Consider the following 22,034-nt stretch of genomic DNA (forward strand, 5'->3'; position numbering starts at 1 on the left):
AGAAAGCCCTGTCCTCCTGTTGCATTTTCATGCATTTTTATTACACAGTAATTTACCGCATTTGAGCTTTGCTACACTCTTATAAAGGTAGGTATTATTAGTATCTCCACAGCTGAGAAAATTCAGGCATAAATTTAAAAACGAGTCATCAGGAGTAGACACTGATCTGTGTCATTTTCATATCCTGTGCTTGTTCTGTCCATTAATCCTCTTAATAATGGTATCCAGACATTTGATGGGTTTGGACAATAGCAGAAATGTCTGCTCACCAAGGCCTGAGCTGGGGAGCTCATCTTTCTTTGTCTCCCTCCAGGAGAATTCCTGAGTTTTGCCGATGACTTACTCTCTGGCCTGGGTACATCTTGTGTAGCAGCTGGTCGAAGCCATGGAGAGGTCCCTGAAGTCAGTATCTACTCCGTCATCTTCAAGTGTCTGGAGCCCGACGGTCTCTACAAGTAAGACATACTTTGTGTGGGGGGGGCGTAAAGCAGACAGGACAGTTTTAAGTCTGGGAGGCAAGGCATGAGTAATCTGTCCAGGCCAGCCGAATGTTTTATAGGCCAGTCTGTGTGTGCCCCTTAACATGCTAAGGCTTAGAAGTGTCCATTGGAGAAGTATGGCCACAGTGAGTCACAGAATCATACAAGGTTAGTGATAAAGGGTCCAGGGAGGCCAGTAACTTAAAACCGTCCCTCCTACTCATGAAGAATCTGCAGCCCAACGAGGGAAAGTGGCAAGTTAGCAAGGAAGGCTGTGACAGGAGTCCCTGCCTGGTGTTCTTTTCTCAATTCCATGATATTTCCTCTGAAAAATGTTAGATTAGCATATCAGAAGTGTATACATATATGTAGTATATATACATACAACTTTTTTAGTAGTCGATTCCTCCAGTCCCTTAGTAATAGTGTCATCATCACTCTTTCACAGAGTAGATTAGAGTCATTGCATCCAAATTTCTGGAGATGCAAAGGAAGTCATTCTGAGACTCATCTGTTCATCTCAGAGGGAAAAGGGGCTCATTTTTTCTGTTTCCCAGCTCAGCGAGTGTTGCCACATTCGGATGCAACCATCATAAGCTATAACATCCAGTTCTAGCAACCAGCTCTCTTCATTCTCTAATTATGAAACCATAGGCCGCCTCCCTTACTAATCTAGAAAGCTGCAGTTGTCGACAAGGTGGGCATTGTTTTTTTTTTTTTTCTTTTTAACATCTTTATTGGAGTATAATTGCTTTACAATGGTGTGTTAGTTTCCGCTATCTAGTTTACGTTTGGTAGTGTATATATGTCCATGCCACTCTCTCACTTCGTCCCAGCTTACCCTTCCCCCTCCCCATGTCCTCAAGTCCACCTCTACGTCTGCGTCTTTATTCCTGTCCTGCCCCTGGGTTCTTCAGAACCATTTTTTTTCTCAATTCCATATATATGTGTTAGCATACGGTATTTGTTTTTCTCTTTCTGACTTACTTCACTCTGTAAGACAGACTCTAGGTCCATCCACCTCACTACAAATAACTCAGTTTTGTTTCTTTTTATGGCTGAGTAATATGCCATTGTATATATGTGCTACATCTTTATCCATTCATCTGTTGATGGACACTTAGGTTGCTTCCATCTCCTGGCCACTGTAAATAGAGCTGCAGTGAACATTTTGGTACATGACTCTCTTTGAATTATGGTTTTCTCAGGGTATAAGGTAGGCATTGTTGACCAATTAATTATTCAACTCGTTCATTTTTTTTTATTCATTCATTCACTTATCCATCCATCTATCCATCCATCTATCCAACCATCCATCCATCCCATTCATCTATTTATTCACTTTTGTACTCCATCATTCATTCACTTAATTATTCATCAATTCTTTTTCATTCATTCACATTTTTATTTACTCATGTGTAACTCATTTACTTATTCAGCAGACATTGTCTGAAGATTTCCTGTGTCTTGGTACTGTGCTAGAATGCAAGTATAAATGTGCCTAAGAAAAAGTTTCTGTCCTCAGGTAACTTGTAACTTAATGGTAGTACGGAAGACCACAGACGGTGGATTCAAATCTGGCCATGACATATTTAGGTGTGTAGCCTTAGATAAGTCGCTTTACCTCTATGAGCCTCAGTAAAAGAGAAATAATAAAACCCAGGTTGCAGAGTTGCATGAGAATTAAACCAGGAGCAAAACCTAGCGTAGTATCTAAGTATGTGCTCAGTAAACATCAGCCCCTCCACAATCTGTAAATCTCCCTCACCTCCAAAACGCGTCCTATCCCCACTTCCTCTGGAAGACCATGACTTTCCTGAGGACCACGGGGCTCTTTTGAACGTGTGACGCATTGAGGCTCATTGGTAACTCCCAAGGCGTTCACGTACCAAACGCAGGAATATCAGTGTAAGATGGAAATCAGGGCTTCTGACTCTGGCTTTGCCACTGACTATGTATCTCACAGATGTTAGGGCCCAAGTTTTATTTTATGCAGAAGGGCAAAATCAACTGGGGACAGTGAGAGCTCTAGGAATGGAATCCCAAAAGTACAATATGCTATCAGGTGTCTTCCACTGGGACACGTGGGCAAACCTCACAGAGGCGATAGCATTTACCTCAGTAAATGCCTTCAGTAATGATTTGGTATTTCGATCTTGGGAGCAAGAGTCTATAGCCTCTCAATCAGTAAGCTCTGACACCAACCCCTTGGGCTTTAGGGTCACTGCATCTATGAAACACAAATATGTGACTAGATTATGAGCTGTATGATCCTCTCCAACCCTAAAGACTATGATCGTATGAAGAAAACAGCATTTTTGAAAGATTGCCTATGGCTGGCTTCTGGATCTTCTGTCCCTCATTGAGGGCATAGACTGGAGGCAGACAGAGCTGGGTTCAGATCTCCACCCGCCGCTTTATCAGCTTGGCACTGAGTGAGCTTCTCAACCTTCCAGCCTCCGTTTCCTCCTCTGTGAAGATGTAGGTAATACGGTGTCTGGCTCACTGGGACCCGCAAGAGGTTTGATGAGCTCATAATGCACAGAAGTTCTTCACTTTGTCACAAGCCCCCAGTAGGAGAGTGAGAAGTGTTAGCTGTTATCACCGTTGCTCTTGTTGCCCTTCCTGTAGTAATAATTAATTTCAACTCCATCCGCCTCCATTCTCCAACTGCTGGGAGAGACAGCATCTAGCAGAGAGGGACCGAGCCCTGGCAGGTGATTCCCATCTGCTGAGACACAAGTAGTAACCCTGTCTCTGGGTGACATTGTGAGGACTTGGCATTAGCCAGGCTGGAATCCTACAGGCCCATTATGTAGAAAGCAGTGAAATGTTTTATGGAACCCCGAAAGCAATTAACACTTAGAGCTGACAAATCAGCTGCCATCCTTTAGATAGAAGTGATGAGTGCTTTCCCTCGCCTCTTCTTTTCCTCACTGACTGACACACACACACACACACACACACACACACACACACACACACACACACACACACACACACACACACACACACACACACACACACGCCCCCATCTCCTTCCCTCCTTCCCACCTCGTGAAGCAGGAACATCCTTTCTTCTCCTGTCCTGGAAATGTGCTTGTCATGAGCCTGTCATCCCTAACTCTGAACACTTGTTTTTTTATTTTTGAAATCGATTTTATTAATGGCCCTGGGATCTGGGCACTCTGACAAGGAGCCAGGGTGTTGTTTGGACCCGTCTCTTATCCCACTGGCGGCTCTCCTTCCCTGAAGTCTGACCGATTCGGTCTCAAGTTTTAAAATAGTTCCAGTGTCAGTTCTTGGGGGTTTTCATTTTCTGCTTGCTTGTTTCTTACCAAAATTAGTTTTCTTCTTCTTGGGCCAAAAAGGCCGTGTGTGGCAGTGAGAAGAGCGCAGGCTTTGGGGACACGCGGAGCTGGGTGCAAATCCTGATTCTGCTGGGTACTCACCACCTGCCCTGGGACAAGTCATTTTCTCACTGCTCTATGCAACCGTTTCTCCCGCTGGGAAAGGGGGGCTGATCATCCTTCCATTCTCGTAGAGTTATAGGGAAGAGCATTAAGTAAGAAACTCCACTAACAGGGTTTATCAGAATGCATGGCATACGGGAGGTCTGCAGGAAATGTTAGTTGCTTTTGCTTCTTCCTGTTTCATTCTCCTTGACTCAGCTGATGGTTTTCAGTGTCGCTTTTTTCCAAGGACAATCCCAGAAGAGCTATTCTCTATGAGGCAGGTTGGGGTCATACTAGCCCCAAAAAGAATGAGTACCCAGGATCATGTGGGGAGAAATAGGATGAAAAGAGAGCATGGTCCAGACCCCTGAGTTTTAATTAAGCACAACTGGGCACCAGACCTTCCATCCATGCTGCCAGAAGGTGTGATGGGAGGATTCAGGTGACCCAGGCATGGAGGCGCCGTCTCTCAGGCAGGAAGTCTGGGTTCACATCCTACTACTGCCACTTCTGCCTCTGGGACCTTGGGCAGAATGTTCACATCCTCTCCTTGTTTCACAAGTTCAGGAGCTTCACAGTGAAGATGCATTAGATCCACCCCAGCTTGAGAGTTCTGGGAATGCAGACTTCTGCCATGGGAATTTTCTTCTCATTCTCTCTCTTCTCCTCCTGGGCTCTTGCTCTTCCAACTTCACCTTTGTTTTACCCTACCGTACCTCTCTGTCCGTCTGCATCTCTGTCCGTCTCCCCTTTCCTTTTATTCCCTCTCTTGTGTGAGCTATTCTCTGCATAGCTCACTGTCTTTGTCTGTCTGCCGTTCTCCAATCATTCCTTTTTTGCCTTTCTATCTGTTAATCTCTTAATTTCTGTTTCTCTGTCCTGTTTCTTATTTGAGTTTTGGTTCCTCTTTCTCTCTCTCCGAATCGGCCCCGCTTTATCCCCACCCCCTCTCTCCACCCCACCTAGGAAGGCAAATTGCTTTTGCAGCCCCTCTGTCCATGTAATTTTATACAGCACGGCAGAGTTGAGACCAATTGGAGGAGTGAAAGTCAAGGCTGATCCTCTCGTCCTAAGCTCACCCTGGTGTAACAAAACAGAAACGTCAGCACTTGGGCCTGTTTAAATTGAATTTCCTTGTTTGTTTCATTTGTTTTACTTTTGAATGAAAACAAACAAAGAGCAACGAAGGGAGAGGGCCCCCAGACGCTCTGACAGTGCGACCGGCTCCTGCACCTCTGGGTCGTTGGAGTCTGAGGGTAACCCCGAGCAGGGATCTCCACTCAAGGTGGAAGGGTCAGCCCAGGCTGGGTGCTCACCATCCCTGCCCTTGCCTGGCCGGAGGCCTAGACACCCTTTTTGTCGCCACTCCCCAATTTCCTATTGTCCAAGGTAATTAGCCTCTGTCTTGTCTTGGCTGCCTTGCCTTTCTCTGATCGTGGATGACTGCCAGCGTGTCCTGCGCAAACACACAGCAGCAGCCAGGCCTAATTCCTGGGGTGGGAGCTCATTCCCACACATTCAGAGGCTTGCTCCAGGCCTGCCCTCACCTCCTTGGCCTCAGCTCGGTGAAAGGAATGCCAAGGGAGCCTGCGTCCTGCAACCACGTGCCAGCATCCACGGTGGGACCAGAGGCTCGGGGGAAATGTTGCTTCTTATCAGGGGTGGCTGGGGTTGGAGGAGAGGAGTAAAAGGAAAACCAAGGCCCTGGAGGAGGGAAGAGCCTGAGGTCAGGAGTCAGACAGCAGTTCCCATGCTTGTTCCAAGCGAGGCCTGGGCCCAGTTCCTCCTGCTCCTCGGGCCTTGACGTTCCTCATCTGTGAAATGGAAAAGTTAAACTCAGTGAGCTCTATGACCTGCACACTGAGGTAGAGATGGAGACTCCAGACCAGTGTCCTGATTCTCAGTGCCCCCAGTACTTCCTGGATACCAGGAGTGTAGTGATGATAATAGTTTACTGAGCACACACTATGTGTCAGGAACAGTGCTTAAGGATGTGGCATGTGCTATCTCATTTCATCCTCGCCATAACCCTGTGGATCTGGTATCATCATCATCATCATGCTTCATTTCACAGAGGGAAAAACTGGGACTTAAAGAAGTAAACATTTTGCCCAAAGTCACATGACAAAAAGAGACAGAGCCGAGAGTCATACCCAAGCTGACCCACCCTTCCCTTCCCCCACATGCTGTCCCTGTCCTTGTCCACTCACACATGGGGAGTTGTCAGAAGTACCTGGTAAGCGTAGTGGAAGAGGGCCTTCTAACTGCAAGCAAACGTTTGCAATGGAAAGAACACTGGGGACAAGAAGACCCAGATCCTCAGGAAAGGTACTTCACACCTCATCTTTCTCATCTGTAAAATGGAGCTAATTAATTCACCCATGAAATGGAGATAATTAATTATACCTCCCCAAGTTTTTGCAAAGATTAAACTGGATAGTATATGAGAAAGTGCTTTGAATTTGTCCTAAGATTGTGTGAACATGAAAAGTTATGATCACTCTGTCAAAAAAAGCAGCCAAGGGACGGGCAATAGATATTTTGAATCCACATCCCTTCCCAAACCCCACCACAATATACCTATTTTTAAGTTAGGCCTTTGAAGTCAGCCAGAGGTGAGTTTTTACCTTGGCTCCAATACCTGCGCTGTGTGGCCTTGGGCAAATTTCTTAACCTCTCTGAGTTTCAATTTTGTCATCTTTAAAATGGAATCATAACAGGACCTATTTCATAGGATTGTGGGGATTCGACGAACTGAAACATGTAAAGAGCACAAGAGAGTGTCTAGCTCATTGTCAGTACTTAGTAAATGATGAGAGGGGGAAGGATAGCCACTGTTATTACTCTTTGTGATTATATACTTTACCTAAGCATCGTGCCTGGGGTTGCCACTGTTGGCCACTGTGTTCTCAGCATTCCAGTGGGGAGAGCAAGTTCATCCTTCATCTGGCACTGATTCCTTTACTCATCACTCCCTAGGCACACTGGCTAGAACGTACCTTCCTTAAGGTCTTTGCTTCTACTGTTCTTTCCCCAGGGTAGCCTTCTCCTGGCTCTTCCCATGATCAGTACCTTATTCTCCTTCAGGTCTAGGATTAAATGTCATTTCCTTAGAAAGGCCTTCTTTGACCACATTATCTACAACAGATAACACCTGCTATACACGCAGACGCATAAAGCCATGGCACTTACTAAAGCTGTAGTGATTCAGTATCTAATTTATTGGTTTGTTGTCTGTCTTTTCACACTAGACCGTCAGCTGCATAGAGCAGGGTCTGTGTCGGCCTTTGTCATCCTGTATTCCTGGTGTCTAGAACAGTGTCTGATGCCAGTAAAGAATCCAGTAAATAGTTGTTGAGTGATTTGAACAAATTTCGAAGTCAGTGCAGAAATCTGGAGATACTGACTTCTCCCCTTCACTCACTCACCATCTCTAACTCACTTTCTCACCAAATATTCAGGAGACAGCCACGGTGTGTCCGGCTGTGGTCTGGCACCATACCTCTATATCTAGCTCTAGGTTTCTATGTCTCTATATCTATCTATCTACCTATCTATCCATCTATCTACCTATCTTAAATCTTACCTAATTTAATCCTGAAAACAACTCTCTAAGGCAGTGAATGTTATTCTTGTCCAACAGATTAGGCTATTCAGGGACAGAGAGGTTAGATAAGTTGACCAGAGCCTCAAGGCTAGTAAATGGAGAAGATACAATTTGAGTTCAGCCAATTTATTTCCAGAGCTTGAACTTGAAATTACCACGCTAGTTTATGAGAAGAATTGGACATGTGGACGTGGCAAGGTTCAGGGGTGGAAGCTGTTTAAAGGGATCTTTTGTGCAGAGATCCATACTCAGATGAGCTGGAAACACTATGGAAAACAGATTTTGAGGCCTGACACCAAAAGCTACACGACTCCCACTGAACTCCAGACTTCTCCCTGCCTCTGCAATCCTGGTGATGCCACGTAAGCAGCTGAGCCCTGCATCTGCACAAGGACCCCTGCTCTTCCTGGAGATGGAGTCCCAGTGTCATTCTTGAGATGCCCAGTCTCTCCAGCTCTCATCTGCTGAGTTGTTTCCCAGCGTCCCCAGACTGCCATGCGTTTCTGCAAACAAGTCCAGACTCCCTGCCCCCCAATACTATTCCAAAAGCCCAGGGGGCTTGACACCTTGGATGGAGCATCGCTGGGCCCCCCATCACCTCCAGGAGCCCCCACCCCCACCCCCTGCCCGGGCACAGCCAGGGCAGCACATCGAAGAAGCAGCCAGGGCCACCGCCAGGGTACTATAATTACATATTAGATGGAATCCCAGAGTTTCCTTTTATTTACATTCCTACCCTACCCTCTTCATTTCCTCTCCTTGTGCCAAGAATCAGCACAGAATTTACTGGAAAAAGCATGAAAGTCATCAGGAGCCCTTCAGGTCTGGCGTTTATGAACGCTTGCCCAGATGAAGGGAGGCGAGAGACTGGAGGGTCATCCTGCGTCTGGCCCTAAGCAGCTATGAAGCCTTGGACAAGGAGTTTCCATTTTGGAGGCCTGCGTTTCTCCCTTTGTAGAAGAGGGATCGAATGGGGCCATCCCAAAGAATGTTTCATGAATTCAGATGAATTCGGACGGAGGCTGTGTATCTCAGGAGATAATGGAGGCAAGGATTTGGACTCCAACCCCTGGCGATCAGAGAGGGAATGGTTGGAGTCCGGGCGGAAGAGTTTCATTCAGCTTAAGGCTCCATGCTTCTTCCCTCTTCCAGCTTCAGTGGCCCTGTCTATGCAGTGGGCCTCTCGAGCCAAGTCCCAGCGTGACCGGGCCAGCTTCTCGGGGGACTTTCAGCTCCTGGGAGGAAGGAGCTATGCACAGAGGAAGCCTTCCATGCTGACCGGGGCCTGGGCTGTAGCCTCTGAGAGCTGAGGCTGAGGCCCAAGGTTGATCCAGGACACAGAAGGGAATGAAGCCAGGACGGGCCTGACAATTCCTGCCTTGCTCTTTACTGGCTTTTCCTCCCCACTGTGAAATTTTCTCAGTCCTTTTTTTCTCTTCAACCCTCTCTCCCTCCCACAGCCTTCTTCCCTCCTTCCATCCTCCCTCCTTCTCTTCCTCCCTTCCTCTTTTCTCTCCCCCCTTCCTCTCTCCCTGAGTCCCCTCCTGTTTTTCTAACATCTCTCCTCTCCCTCCCCCTCCCGCCGCCCCTTTTTGTCCATTTCTTATTGTTTCTGACTCTTCTTTCCCTCTCTTTCCTCCTGTCCCGTCCTTGCTCTCTCTCTGTGCTGGGCAGGGATGCTGCCTCTCTCTCAGCACTCTGACTTCTCGTCTGTCTGTCTGTCTCAGTCTTTGGTGTCTGTGTCTCCTTCTCTTATACTTGCTCTCTCTGTGTCTGTACATCCTGCCTCTTTCTCCTTTTCTTATCACTTCTTAGTCTCTGTCTCGCTTGGTCCCATGATCTCTCTTCTTCCATGTTCCTGTGCGTTATCTACCCGCTCCACCCCTCCTACCACAGCCTAAGAACAAAGGTCTGGACCTATTATATGACACTGGGGTGAACAGCCAGTTGGGTGTGGCCAAGGGTCCCAGAGCTCAGCAGGGGCCGGGCGCCTCTGATGTCCCATAACCCAGATGGAATGTGAACTTTCTTCTGGCTGTGGTGCCCTGTCCTATTGGTCAGGGGGTGGGGTGAGGGGGGGAAGCCTAGCTACTCAAGACTCAATTCCATCTAGCGTCAGGTCACACTAACCTCTCCAAAGTGTTCAGTTGGGGCCCCAGAGAGGGAAAGAGCTGTCCTCACGCCAGAAGCAAATACAGCCGTGAGTCCCAAGCCAAGAGAGACTCGTAGAGGAAAAATAACGCTGTTTTTCAGCCGACAGACAGTGAGGCTCCTAAAACCTGCTGGGGACTCTCAGGCAGGCTGTTCTTTCCTCAAGCTGCATCAGGATTTCATCCAGAAATGGGACGCCAGCCAGGCTTCTAGAGGGACAGGGCACAGACTGCTTGTGCAAACTCGTGGAGAGTGGAAAGATGGGACCTGAGGCCGTGCTGGGGAGCTAGGCCTTGAATGCTGGGCATAGGAGCTGGACTTGGTCCTGCAGGCAGTGGGGAACCAAGAAAAGCTGTTGAGCAGGCCCAGGCTGTATTTACACCTGTGCTTGTGGTGACAACCCTGACTGGGGTGTAGAGAACAGGCTGCGTTGAGCTGAGAGACAGTGAGGCCATTTGGTGCAAGTAAAGGCGAGGTCCTCACACATTGGGGATCCAGTGAGTGGTGCCCTGAGTAGGGCATGTGCTGGGCCGAGGTGGAGCTCAGCTCAGTTCTGGAAACATCCCGAAACAGCTTTTCCTCTTCTTAACAACTGGTGGCTGAGCTGAGCACTCAGGAAAAGGACATATATGTTGGGTATCCACAATGTGCCTTATACTAAGCTAGTCCCTTGGGATTCAGAACTAACCAAGCCAAACAAGGTCTCTGCCCTCATGGAGCTCAGAGTCACGGTGGGGAGGCAGAGGAGACTAGCTCTGTGATGCTTCACGTCATGCTCTGATGGGAAAGACCTGGGGCTGTGGAAATATCAAGGAAGGGTCACTAACCCAGACGGGTCTAGTGCAGGACTATTTTGCAGACCTACTGTGAAGTCTTCCTGCAGAAGTAAGAGGAGGTGTTGCCCTGGGTTGAATAGCGTCCCCCCAGATTTCATGGCTACCTGAAATCTCAGAATGTGACCTTACTTGGAAATAGAGTCTTTGAAAATGTAATGAACTAAGGATCAAGATGAGATTTAACTGTAATTAGGTTGGTTCCTAAGACCAATATAATATAGTGGCTGGTGTCAGTCTAAGAGGAAAAGACACACAGAGAGAAGAAAGCCACATAAGATAAAGGTGGGGATTAGAGTTATGTTACCACAAGCCAAGGAACACCTGGGGCCCTCAGAAGCCGGAAGAGGCAAGGAAGGATTCTTCCCAAGAGCCCTCGGGGGGAGCCTGGCCCTGCCGACACCTTGATTTCAGACTCCTGGCCTCCAGAACTGTGAGAGAATACGTTTCTGTTGTTTTAAGCCACTGTGTTTGTGGTAATATGTTATGGCAGCTACAGTAAACTAACACAGGGGTTTCAGGCAGAGGATAGATTATGAGAAGCCCGGAAACTGAGAGACAGCATGATGAGGCAGAGAGTAGATCTGGAGTCAGGAGGGCAAGGGGAAGTAAGAGAGCTGGGGCTACTGAGCGGGTGAGGGCCTCGCCAGCCGTGTTGGAGCCCCAAGGGCAGCGTGGGAAAAATTCAGTGGAGGATGGTATGAACGAGCCTCACGGCTGCAAGGAGAGTTGGCTTGCAAGGGGAAGACTAAACATCTGAACAACGTCCGGAGGAGAGGAAGCAGGTCGGCAAGGCCCTAGAAATGATGCCCCTGGGGCACATTTCAGGGGCCTGGATGGTTTGTTCAAGTTAAGAGAGGACCCAGGGGCTTCCCTGGTGGCGCGGTGGTTGAGAGTCCGCCTGCCGATGCAGGGGACACGGGTTCGTGCCCCGGTCCGGGAAGATCCCACATGCCGCGGAGCGGCTGGGGTTCGTGCCCCGGTCCGGGGAGACCCCACATGCTGCGGAGCAGCTGGGCCCATGAGCCATGGCCACCGACCCTGCCCGGCCGGAGCCTGTGCTCCGCAACGGGAGAGGCCACAATAGTGAGAGGCCCGCGTACCGCAAAAAAAAAAAAAAAAAAAAAAAAAAAAAGAGAGGACCCAGGAGGCTGGCCCACCGTTTTCAGCCCTCTGTAGAGCCACACAGGTATCAGAGGCACAGACGTGTTCACTCTGACCCCGGGGAGCAGGATGAGGTGAATGGCTGCGAGGAAGGCAAAGTTCAGGTCACCGTCAAGAAACATTCCAGTGCTGGCCCTCGGTGGGCTGGTAATCTCAGGGGACGGTAAGCCCCATGCTTGGGGAGGAGGAAGCTGAGGGAGATGGGACAAACTCTCGGCAGGGCTTTATAAGGAGGAACTGGCAAGTGACATGAATGGGTCAGTGTGACCAGATGCTTGATACCAGGGAGCAGTGGGGACAGTGGTAAACTAGAAATGGAGCTGAGAATTCTTGGTTCCAGCTCATCATTACTATGTGAGAACGTCCGCCATAAACCTAGGCTTAAATGAAATCTCTTAATTAGTACTTGCTGGAAACCAATCTAATACTGGTCATATAAACCAATGTTGTAGGTCACAATTAGCCTGCAGGTTATTAATTTAAAATCTCTGATCTAAATGAACTCTCTCAGTATATAGATAAGGGAGCCGAGGCCCAGAGAGACCCATAGGCTTCACAGTGAAGGCAGAACCAGGATTAGCACACAGGGGTCCTGACACGCAATCCACGGCTCTTACCAGCAGGCCTTGACCCCCTGCCTTTTACCTCGGGGGTGCTTTGGTAGGGGGAAAGCACAGAGACATCTCAGCGTGGAGAGCAGTTCCCAGGATGGGGTCACAAGCCACACTAGGCTCTGTGCCCAGCCTATACTGCCCATCAACCAGGGGCCTTGGACAAAGAGCTTCCTCTTTCTGAACTTCAGTTTCTTCCTCCTCACAGTGAGGGGACTGGATGGCAAAGTCGCTTCCTTCTCTGACCTTTTAGGACTCTAGGAACGCCTGAAATAGGAATGGACCCACGCTCAAAGCCAGGCCTCTCCCTGCTCCCATTATCTTGGCTGTGGGTCCAACACCACATGCTGAGGGCCTACCCCCACCCCCAACCCACTTCTAAACTCCCACCTCCATCTGTGAAGGAGGCTGTTGCTATGAGCAGTCTTGAGGTCATCACTGGAAAGGTGTTAACAGACTGCAGGAGATCTCCATGAATGATGTGCAGAAACTCAGAGGCAAGACAGAATCCAGATTTCTGGCATTTTTCCTTTTGCTTTATTCTCCTTTCCCCCAGGGACAGATTCCCCCATGTACCAACAACCCCATTCTGCTTTCACCTTTGAATCACAGCACAATAGAGCTTGAGGACTCAGACGTCATGGACCTGATCCTTCTCTCTTTATAGAAGAAACTGAAGTTCAGGGAGGGCAAGGGCCTGCCCTTGGTCACTCAGAGAACCAACATCAGAGCTGGGCTGGACCAGGGTTCTAGATTCCACTATAGACCAGCTGCTGCTCTCTGGTCCTAGACCCGAGCATGCACGTCCCCCAATCATCTTGGGCATCTGAGAGGCTAAGAGCCTAGGATTTTAAGTTAGACTGTCCTAGTGTCAATTCAAATCTCAGTCACTTTCTGGCTGTACAACATACTTATTTTCCTGGGTCGCAATTTCCACATCTGTAAGGTAAGCATATTGCTACTCCCTCCATTAGAGTTTTGCTGTGGTACAAATATAGAGTAGTTAACACATGCAAAGCTCCCAGGTATAGCAGGTCCAGCACACAGTAGGTGCTCAATATCAAGTACGTACAAGACGTTTCTTTAGTAGGACTTCATCAGGGATGACCATGAAAGAGAATCATGACTGGCTAATTGTCCTGCCCTCTGTGAAGTTGCTTACATGTCTGTTCTCTCTGAGCATCTTCCAGGAGCCCTCTGGACATGATGTGGCAATTTTGGTATCATTTTGCCCAAACATTTGACATAACAAGAGAGGCCTTCTCTCCTTTTTTTTTTTTTTTTTTTTTTCCTTCTACTGTTCCTTGAGCCCATCCCTAATGTAGTTCTCACAATCATAGAGAAATAAGATTGCCAGCAATCCAAGAGTAGGACAGGTTTTAGAAACAAACCATGTTTAGGAGTCTGTGAATCCCTAACATATGGCCTGGGATTTAGTAGGTACTCAATTTAGAAAACACCAAAGGTCAGGAAGAGGTATAGTGGGTTGAATGGATGGAGTCAGGCCTTCATGTAAACATCTGCAGCTATTAGCCAAGGACATACGTAGCAACGCCATGACCACTTCCAATCGATCACTATTGTCATCAACCATTTATCAAGCTCTTACTACCTCTACGCAACGTGCCAAGACCTTTATGTCCACTAACTCTCTGAACCTTCACAATATGGTACTTTCGAAGGTAGGTACTCTAATATCCCCCACTTTATATGTAAGGAAACTAAGAAGGACTAAATGACTTGTTCAAGGTCACTGAATTAGTAAATGGCAGAACCATGAGTCTAACACAAGATATCTGGCTCCAGAGTCCACACGTGGATATTCTTTCGCATTTCTCTCATAGACAGTGGTGCAGCTGAAATTTGAACACTTATGGCTTAGACCGAAGGAGTTTTGACCAGTGTTGGGAACAGACTTGTAAGGAGCTAATCATCCTGGGATAGAGGGTGATTTGCCTCATTATAAAGCATGGGAGTGCTGAGGAGGCTGTGGTCTCTAATAGTCAGTGTACCTTGGGGGCCTGAAAGAGCGGAGAGCATTGAGCTGGGTCTGGAAGAGCGGATAGCATTGAGCATTTAGATTTAGGGCCATTATTGCATCACCAGCAGAGGGAACAGCTGAAATAAAGACAAGGAGGTGGGGAATTGAAGGGACACATAAGGGAACAGCAGAAAGTTCAGGATAGTTGAGGTACATAGTATAAAAGCTTGGCGAGGCAGGACTTACAGGGCCTTGTTAATGCAGCCGAAAGAACCATTGATTCGTTTTGAGTAGCAGTGAGGAGGCCACGTTTGGGTTTTAGAACGATATCTGTGGAGTGTGGGTTAGAGCAGGGAGAGTTAGGGGCCGTGGTAAGAGATATTGAATCTAGAATTAGGATGGCGGCAGAGAGGGCTGAGAGGAGCAAGCGGATAAAGAGAGTCCTGGGATGTGAGACTGTTGTGTTCACAGTTTTCTTGGGGAATCTATCAAATGACATAAGCCTTACTGAGAAGACTTGGCACAGGATTTGAAATTTTAAAATCTGGGTTCAAATCCCGACTCTACCATTTTGTAGTTGGGTAGCCTACGAAGAAATGCCTGAGTTTTGAGACCAAGCCTTTACCTGCATCCAAAAAGTGGTAATAATATATTCGACTTCAAAATGTGCATGTGGAATTGAAAATATATGTATTCTATATGTCAGATTCTGGCACCTAGTAGGCCCTTTATTCCTATCAATTTCCTCCCGTTCTTTCCATCTGCTTTAGTCCTGTTGCGGTGAGCGTTCATATTCATTCTCTCTCTCACTCCACCCCCTTACTGCCCAACTTCCCTCTCTCTGTCCCTCTTTCCCCAGGATGCCAGAAATGAAATAACATTCTTTGCATGTTTGTTCTAAAGCTCCTGGCCGCCTTCCCGCAGACCCCTGGCTGGGTCAGGACTCATTTGCATTAGCATGTGTGAGGCCAGCATGAAGGGGAGGGAGAGGCCCTGTTTTCAGGGATTTTCATCAGGCGCCCCTGCCAGAGAAAGGAGAAGTTACTATTTCTTTCTGGGAAACATTCACAGACTCAAACAGGCAAGGAAGGCCCAGGGAGCTCCCTCACTTGTGGAGAGGTTGATGGGTGGGTGAACTGCCTGCCTGACTCCCAAAACTGTATCCAGCTCCTCTCACCCTTGTCACAGGCCTGCCCCCAGAAATCTCTCCTTCAGCATGCATAGTATAGTAACTGAAGACCATAAATAGATCTTTCTTAATCCTATCCATGGCCTGTAACAGGGAGAGGAGAGGGAGAGAGAGCACATAGGGGCAAGGAAGACACTCAGAAGCTACAGGATAAATAAACAGCAATTTTGCTGGCTTCTAGAGATGGATATTAAATCCACAGAAGCGTCTTTAAAAAAAAAAAAAAAAAAGCAGTGGTAATCCCTGGAGTTTTTTGTTTGTTCTTGCTATAATCCTGTTAATTTTTAAAATAATACGATGTCATGGAGTTATACTTTCTCCCAGGACTCCCAGTAACCTTGTCCAAATCCAGATAACCAATGGCCGGCCAAAGGAAGTCCTTTGGAGTTGTCTCAGGAGTGCCATTGGCACCATGACATGTGCTTACTCTAGAGGCAAGGATTATACCATTTATAGAGAAGCAAATTGAGTTCCTGGTATTTTATTAGACAACCTCCCATTACTTCCCATTATTTTTCTCAGTTCCTAGCCTCGTTATGTCTTCTTCAGACTTTAAGACTTTTGCCTCCTCCTTCATAATACTATCCATATAAATACTTCAGTGGAAAAAGGAACGAATCAATGATACATATGGTTATTACTTAGAGTGCTTTCAGTATGTCAGGCGCTGTTCTAAATGCTTGACACAAATTAACTTCTCCAATCCTCTCAATAACTCAATGAGGCCAGTATGTTGTTATTCGCATTCTTAGAGATGAGAAAACCAAACTCCAGAAAAGTTAAGAAATTTGCCAAAGTCATGCACTAGTCAGTAGCACAGCCAGGATTTAAATTCAGTCAGGTTGGCTCCAGAGCCCAAGTTCCTAACCATTAACTAACCCAGCCTCCCCAGAAGTCACATTAGCATTTAATGAGCCAATGCACACCAGATCTTGCGCCCTCACCCATCACAGGGCCTGGGTGCATGCTACACCTCTTATTCAGTTCTCAGCCTAAGTGTTGCTTCCTCAGAATGGCATCCCCAGAAGCTGTAATCTCAACTAGGTTCCCTATCCCTTCCCTTTATTGCAATTATTAAACTTTGCAATGACATGCATTCATGTGTGTTAACGTCTGTCCCGTACTAGACTTGGCAGTCTATGGAGGTAAAGATGGTGTCTGTTTCGTTTGTCTCCATATAGTCAAATGCACACATGCAGAAGGCACTCAGTAAATAGTTATTGGATAAAAAATTGAATACATGTACTATTACATTTAATCATAGCTATAATCCTCAGAGACAGACACTTTTTTCCCCTCACTTTATGCTTGACATTTTTTTTTTAATTTTTAAAATTAATTAATTAATTAATTAATTATTTTTGGCTGTGTTGGGTCTTCGTTTCTGTGCGAGGGCTTTCTCTAGTTGCGGCGAGCGGGGGCCACTCTTCATCGCGGTGCGCGGGCCTCTCACTTTCGCGGCCTCTCTCGTTGCAGAGCACAGGCTCCAGACGCGCAGGCTCAGTAGTTGTGGCTCACGGTGCGCGGGCCTCCCACTACCGCGGCCTCTCTCGTTGCAGAGCACAGGCTCCAGACGCGCAGGCTCAGTAGTTGTGGCTCACGGGCCTAGTTGCTCCGCGGCATGTGGGATCTTCCCAGACCAGGGCGCGAACCCGCGTCCCCTGCATCGGCAGGCATATTCTCAACCACTGCGCCACCAGGGAAGCCCTCCCCTCACTTTAGAGATAAAGAAAGAAAGGCTCACAGAGGTTCGATAAATTGGGCAAAGTCACTGAGAGAGTAAATGGCAGAACCAGTATTTGAAAGCAGGTCTTTTCTGACCTCAGAGCCCATGCTCTGAACCTCTGCACTGTATTCCCTTCTGTGAAGCCCTATAAGGGACACATAGAGGAATGAGACATAGTGTCAGCCCTAAAGAGCTCCCTGTTCTACTGGGGGGAGCCTACCATACCACAAGCCAATTAAAACTGGTGAAGTGGTTCTACAACATCATACAAATGATGACCCATGGAAAAAAGATGGAGGACAGGGCTTCCCTGGTGGCGCAGTGGTTGAGAATCCGCCTGCCGATGCAGGGGACACGGGTTCGTGCCCCGGTCCGGGAGGATCCCACATGCCGCGGAGCGGCTGGGCCCGTGAGCCATGGCCGCTGAGCCTGCGCGTCCGGAGCCTGTGCTCCGCAACGGGAGAGGCCGCAACAGTGAGAGGCCCGCGTACCGCAAAAAAAAAAAAAAAAAAAAGATGGAGGAAAAGGAAGTTTTTGACAGCCGGGAATGACCTCCTGTAGCCTTTCTTAGACGATGTACACTTACTCTCTGTGGGTACGTTCAAATGTAGCATCCTCCCTATCAGCCTTGGTGTTCATTCATTCCATTTGTTTTAGAGTATCTGCTTCTCTGTGGGGCTGTGCACTATATCCCGAAGACCCAAAGATGAACACAATCGTCCCGCCACCTTAGAGCGCCCGATAAAATGTGGCGCATGATATGAGAGCTCAGAGGGGAGAATGCCTCCTATTCCAGTGAAAGTTGGCCAGAAAGGGTGACGTTTTAGTTGAGTGTTAAAGGATGAACAGGATCAGTAAGGTGAAAATAGAAGGGAAAATGGTTTTCCAGGGAGAGGAAATCATATGTACAAAGTTACTGAAGAACAAAGCAACTCGGCATCTTACAAACCCTACTCAAGTCACCATGAGGCAATGGGGCAAATCTGGGTGATGAAGTTGAAGAGGTTGATAAGACTCAAGTCATAAAGGGACGTTATTGCCAGGCTAAGGAGTATGGACTTTATCTTGAGGGGAAGGGAAACCGTTAAGGGTTTTAAGCTGCTCAGTAGACATTGTCAGATTTGCATTTTAGGAAGAGCACTCTGGCTAATATACTGGCAGTCGGGTGGAGGTGGGAGACAACTGTTGGAAGCAAATAAGGAAGCTGTTCCCAAGGCCTGGGGGAGAAGCAGTGAGGTCTGGTATAGACCAGAAGTGGGAGAAAGAAGGGTGGTTGAAACCTACAGTCTTCGACGAACAGGATGAGAGAGGGTGAGTAGTGGGCCAGAAACAACTCAACAGCATATGCACCAGTTTATCCTGCCTGATGCTTATTGGTAAGGACTCAACTTCAGTCCCTTGCTTTTTGGGCTAGCCCAAGATAGAAAGCATTTTCTTTCTTTCTTTCTTTTTTTTTTTTTTTTTTTTCGTTTTAGAAAGCATTCTCTAAGCACCTACTATGAACTATGACTGTCCTCTGGAAGATAAAAAATAAGTAAGCTAAGTAAGCCTATGTGAGTTGGCAACAGTCCCCATGATCCTTTTTCTGATTTTTAAGAGTACTTGACTCTCGTCTGCTTCTGAAACAGCAAGAAATGATTTAGAGGTGCCATTACCATGTGAGAGGCTGATGGAGTTAAAAGGAGAATGAGATGTGGTTTCTTTCTCCCAGAGAGCTCACACGCCAGGGGGATGACAGCAAGTAAAGGATAGATGAAGACAGTGCTTCCACGGTTTCATGTCCTAGGTACTAAGACACTCAGAGGAAAAAGCAATTAGTCCCATCTGAAGAGGTGTGGGTCTTTCCCAGAGCCTGCAGAAGTGGTTCTGAGCCAGGTAGAGAGAGATCTGACCAAAGTCGCATGACCGGGCAGGGATAGAGGTTTTATTTGCTGGTCACTAAGCTGAGCTTGCGGAGCCGAGCACGGGGACAGTCCTCCTTCTGGGACAAGACTCCACTACAGTCCTATTAACGATGACGGCTATCTCCCCAGCCGCTGCTTGAGCACGTAGAAATGCATCAGGTATTATGTTAAGTGTGTGATTAAACAACATCAGCATGTTTAATCTTCGCAATAACTTTCTAAAAGATATTTCAGAACGGTATGTAAGAGTCTGAGCCCTTGGATACAAGTAACAGAAACTCAAATCAAAATTGCTTATGAACAAATGGAATTTATCCACTTCTATCAACTGGGAAGTTCAACAGGTGTGCTGGCTGCAGCCCCAGAGACATCCAGGAGTTCAGATGATGTGCTATGGACTTTGTATCTCTGCCCCAACTTTCCTGTGTGTTGGCTGCATTCTGAGGTGGGTTTTCCTTCTGGGGGGACAGAGATGGAGGTGGCAGACCCCACTCGGGTGCAGCAACCAAACTGACAAACGGGACTAGGCGAGCAGAGTCCCCGGAGAATGGCCTGGTGTGAGTGTGAAGCAGGGTGCTGTAGAGAACTGCCTAGAAGCCCCAGCCTCACATCCAGGCTTCAGAAAACATCTGCTGAGCCAATGACATCAGGGCTCATTGTTGGAGAGCACAGTGACATGAAGGTACGTAGACTGGCCGAGAAGCTGGAGATCAGAAGTGCCTTGGTACTGTCTTAGTCCTTGGACCAATCCAAACCTCAGAGATTTTTCTGCAAGACAGAACAGTTTTGTCTTCAAAGTCAAGGTGAATGCAGCAGCCCTCACCCAGCAGTTGATTAAGTGCCAGCTCTATCACTCTGCCACTATGTGTCTGTCCTTGATTGAAAAGCCCCCTCCTCACCCTCCCGGAAAACATCAAATTCTCTGAATGTAAAACGCAGGCAATAAACCCTGCTTTGTCTTGCTTTCAAGGTTATTTGTGTAATAAGCTTTGCAAAGTGTAAATTGATAGGTGTCAGGAATGCATTCATTTGTTCGCTTTAATCATGAAAATGAAAATAAAATGCAGAGAGTATGGAGACAGTACAATAACAAGTGCCCACCATGCAGGATTAATACATGTCAGGACTCTGTCACATTTGCTTCAGAGCTCTTTTCTCCTGAAAGAAATTAAAATTAAAGATAAACTTGAAGATTATTTTGCCTCCTCGTCACCAGTCTTATTCTGTTCCCTCCTTCCCTGCTAAGATGTAACCACCGTCCTAAATCTGTATCAGTCTAGTCCAAAGAACAGAGTGAGTTTCTGTTTGTTTATTTGTTTGCTTCTTTCGCTTTTTAATTTCCACCATCATTCCTAGGCTCATATGTTAGCAAATTAAAACTGCAGCTGCCTCCAACTGACACTTTGCAGCTTTTGTTATTATGAATCTTAATTTAATTTCTGTAACAACCATAGTCACAGAAAGTCCCACTGTGTCTTATCTCTCCTGGGAACCTTTTATTCCCCCCCTTTTTATGTCAATACCTGTAAGAAAATAAATAATTATGTTAATAATGTATTCTTCTAATCTTGTGCTTACGCAAAGACTTACGTCTCTGAGAGCTTGTCCAGCCGTGGCGAGGTCTTATCAGGGCCGGATGCCCCAACCGTGCCCAGCCAGCCTGTTCCCTTATTCTGGTGGCTCAAGGTTTCCAAGGCCGTCGTGTCCAATGGACCAGAGAGGCTTATCTTCATGGGGCAAAGGGAGCCGGATGGGGCTCTGAGTTGGGGCTCTGAGATATTAGACGAAGGCTATGTGGGGTTGCCTGAGTTCACAGCAGGGCTCAGACCTGCTGGCTGGAGCGAACAGGGGCAGCATACTGGGGAGTATGTGGCCCTGGTGGTGGAGAGAGACAGACCTGTGTTTGAATCCGGTACTCTGCCGCGTCACTGCTGGGCCCTGAGCCCCCAGTCTGCACGTTGGGGAGGGAGGGAGAGGTACCTCCTTCGCAAGTTTCTTGGGATGTCAGGGATCAGGCATGTAGCACCCATAGCCCTTGACACCTACTTATGGCTGATGGAAAGAAGTTGGGCCCTACTGGCCAGCAAAGAGCAGGGCGTGTGGCCCAGAGGGCAATCATCAAAGGAGTGAGAGGAGGAAATGAGAAAATCAAAACAGCAACAACTGCCCAGTGTAAAGGCTGTCTGGGGACCTCACTGACAGCTCAGGCTAAGTGGGGTAGAGGCAGGGTGATACCTTTGGGGAATGGCACCCCGCTGTCAGCACTGCTCTTAGTCCTCACTGTGAATCTGCTTACCATTGCTAAGTGCCTATACAGCATCCTGCCTTGGAGGCAGGGGACCTGGGTTCAAATTCTGGATTTGCTTTGAACTTACTGTGTGACCTAGGACAAGTTGATTGCCCTCTCTGAGCCTTAGTTAAACAAAGGGTTTAAATGAACTGCTTGATAAGGTGCCATCCTGGTGCTAACAATTGTTCAGCTTATAAGAATGCTTTTGAGTCCTCTTTCGGAACCTAGGGCTGACATAGGCAAGGCTTCCTTCAAGCTTTCTGGGCAGCTGCTTCCAGCCCCTCCGAAGTTCCCACCTCTGTTGAGAATTCTGAGATATCACAAGTCCAAGTCCAGGGTGTCTTCATCATCTTTAACCTTTTTATCAGCATTTGGGATTAGATAGTTGATCTTTAAGTCATACTGTTTGAGCCACCCACCTTTACCCTCTATTGCTTTGGCCTTCCTAAATCGGTGAAGCTAACAGCTTATAACTCTTGCCTAAGGAAAGCCTTTGTCAACCCCTTTTCACCTCTCTGAGTAGTTTTACCAGTGCTTGACTTTCTGTCCTGTCCTGTTCACCGTTGGCGCCTGTGGACATGTCTTACCTGTTCAAGGAGGAGGGTGAGTGCCTTTTGGATTAGGACTAAAGTGTTGTCAGTTCA

General features: G+C 47.4%; 1 protein-coding gene across 5 annotated transcripts in view; it reads left to right on the plus strand.

Annotated features, from left to right (window-relative positions):
* ASTN2 (astrotactin 2) overlaps nucleotides 1-22,034 on the plus strand; it is a 961,664-nt gene that overhangs the window by 904,536 nt on the left and 35,094 nt on the right. For all 5 annotated transcript variants that reach the window (XM_024126377.1, XM_024126379.2, XM_024126378.1 and 2 more), the window contains one exon: nucleotides 314-455. In XM_024126377.1, the coding sequence (XP_023982145.1) occupies nucleotides 314-455 (142 nt within the window). The remainder of the gene's footprint in view (nucleotides 1-313; nucleotides 456-22,034) is intronic.

The sequence above is a fragment of the Physeter macrocephalus genome, chromosome 9 (assembly GCF_002837175.3).
Source record: "Physeter macrocephalus isolate SW-GA chromosome 9, ASM283717v5, whole genome shotgun sequence".
NCBI classification, from domain to species: domain Eukaryota; kingdom Metazoa; phylum Chordata; class Mammalia; order Artiodactyla; family Physeteridae; genus Physeter; species Physeter macrocephalus.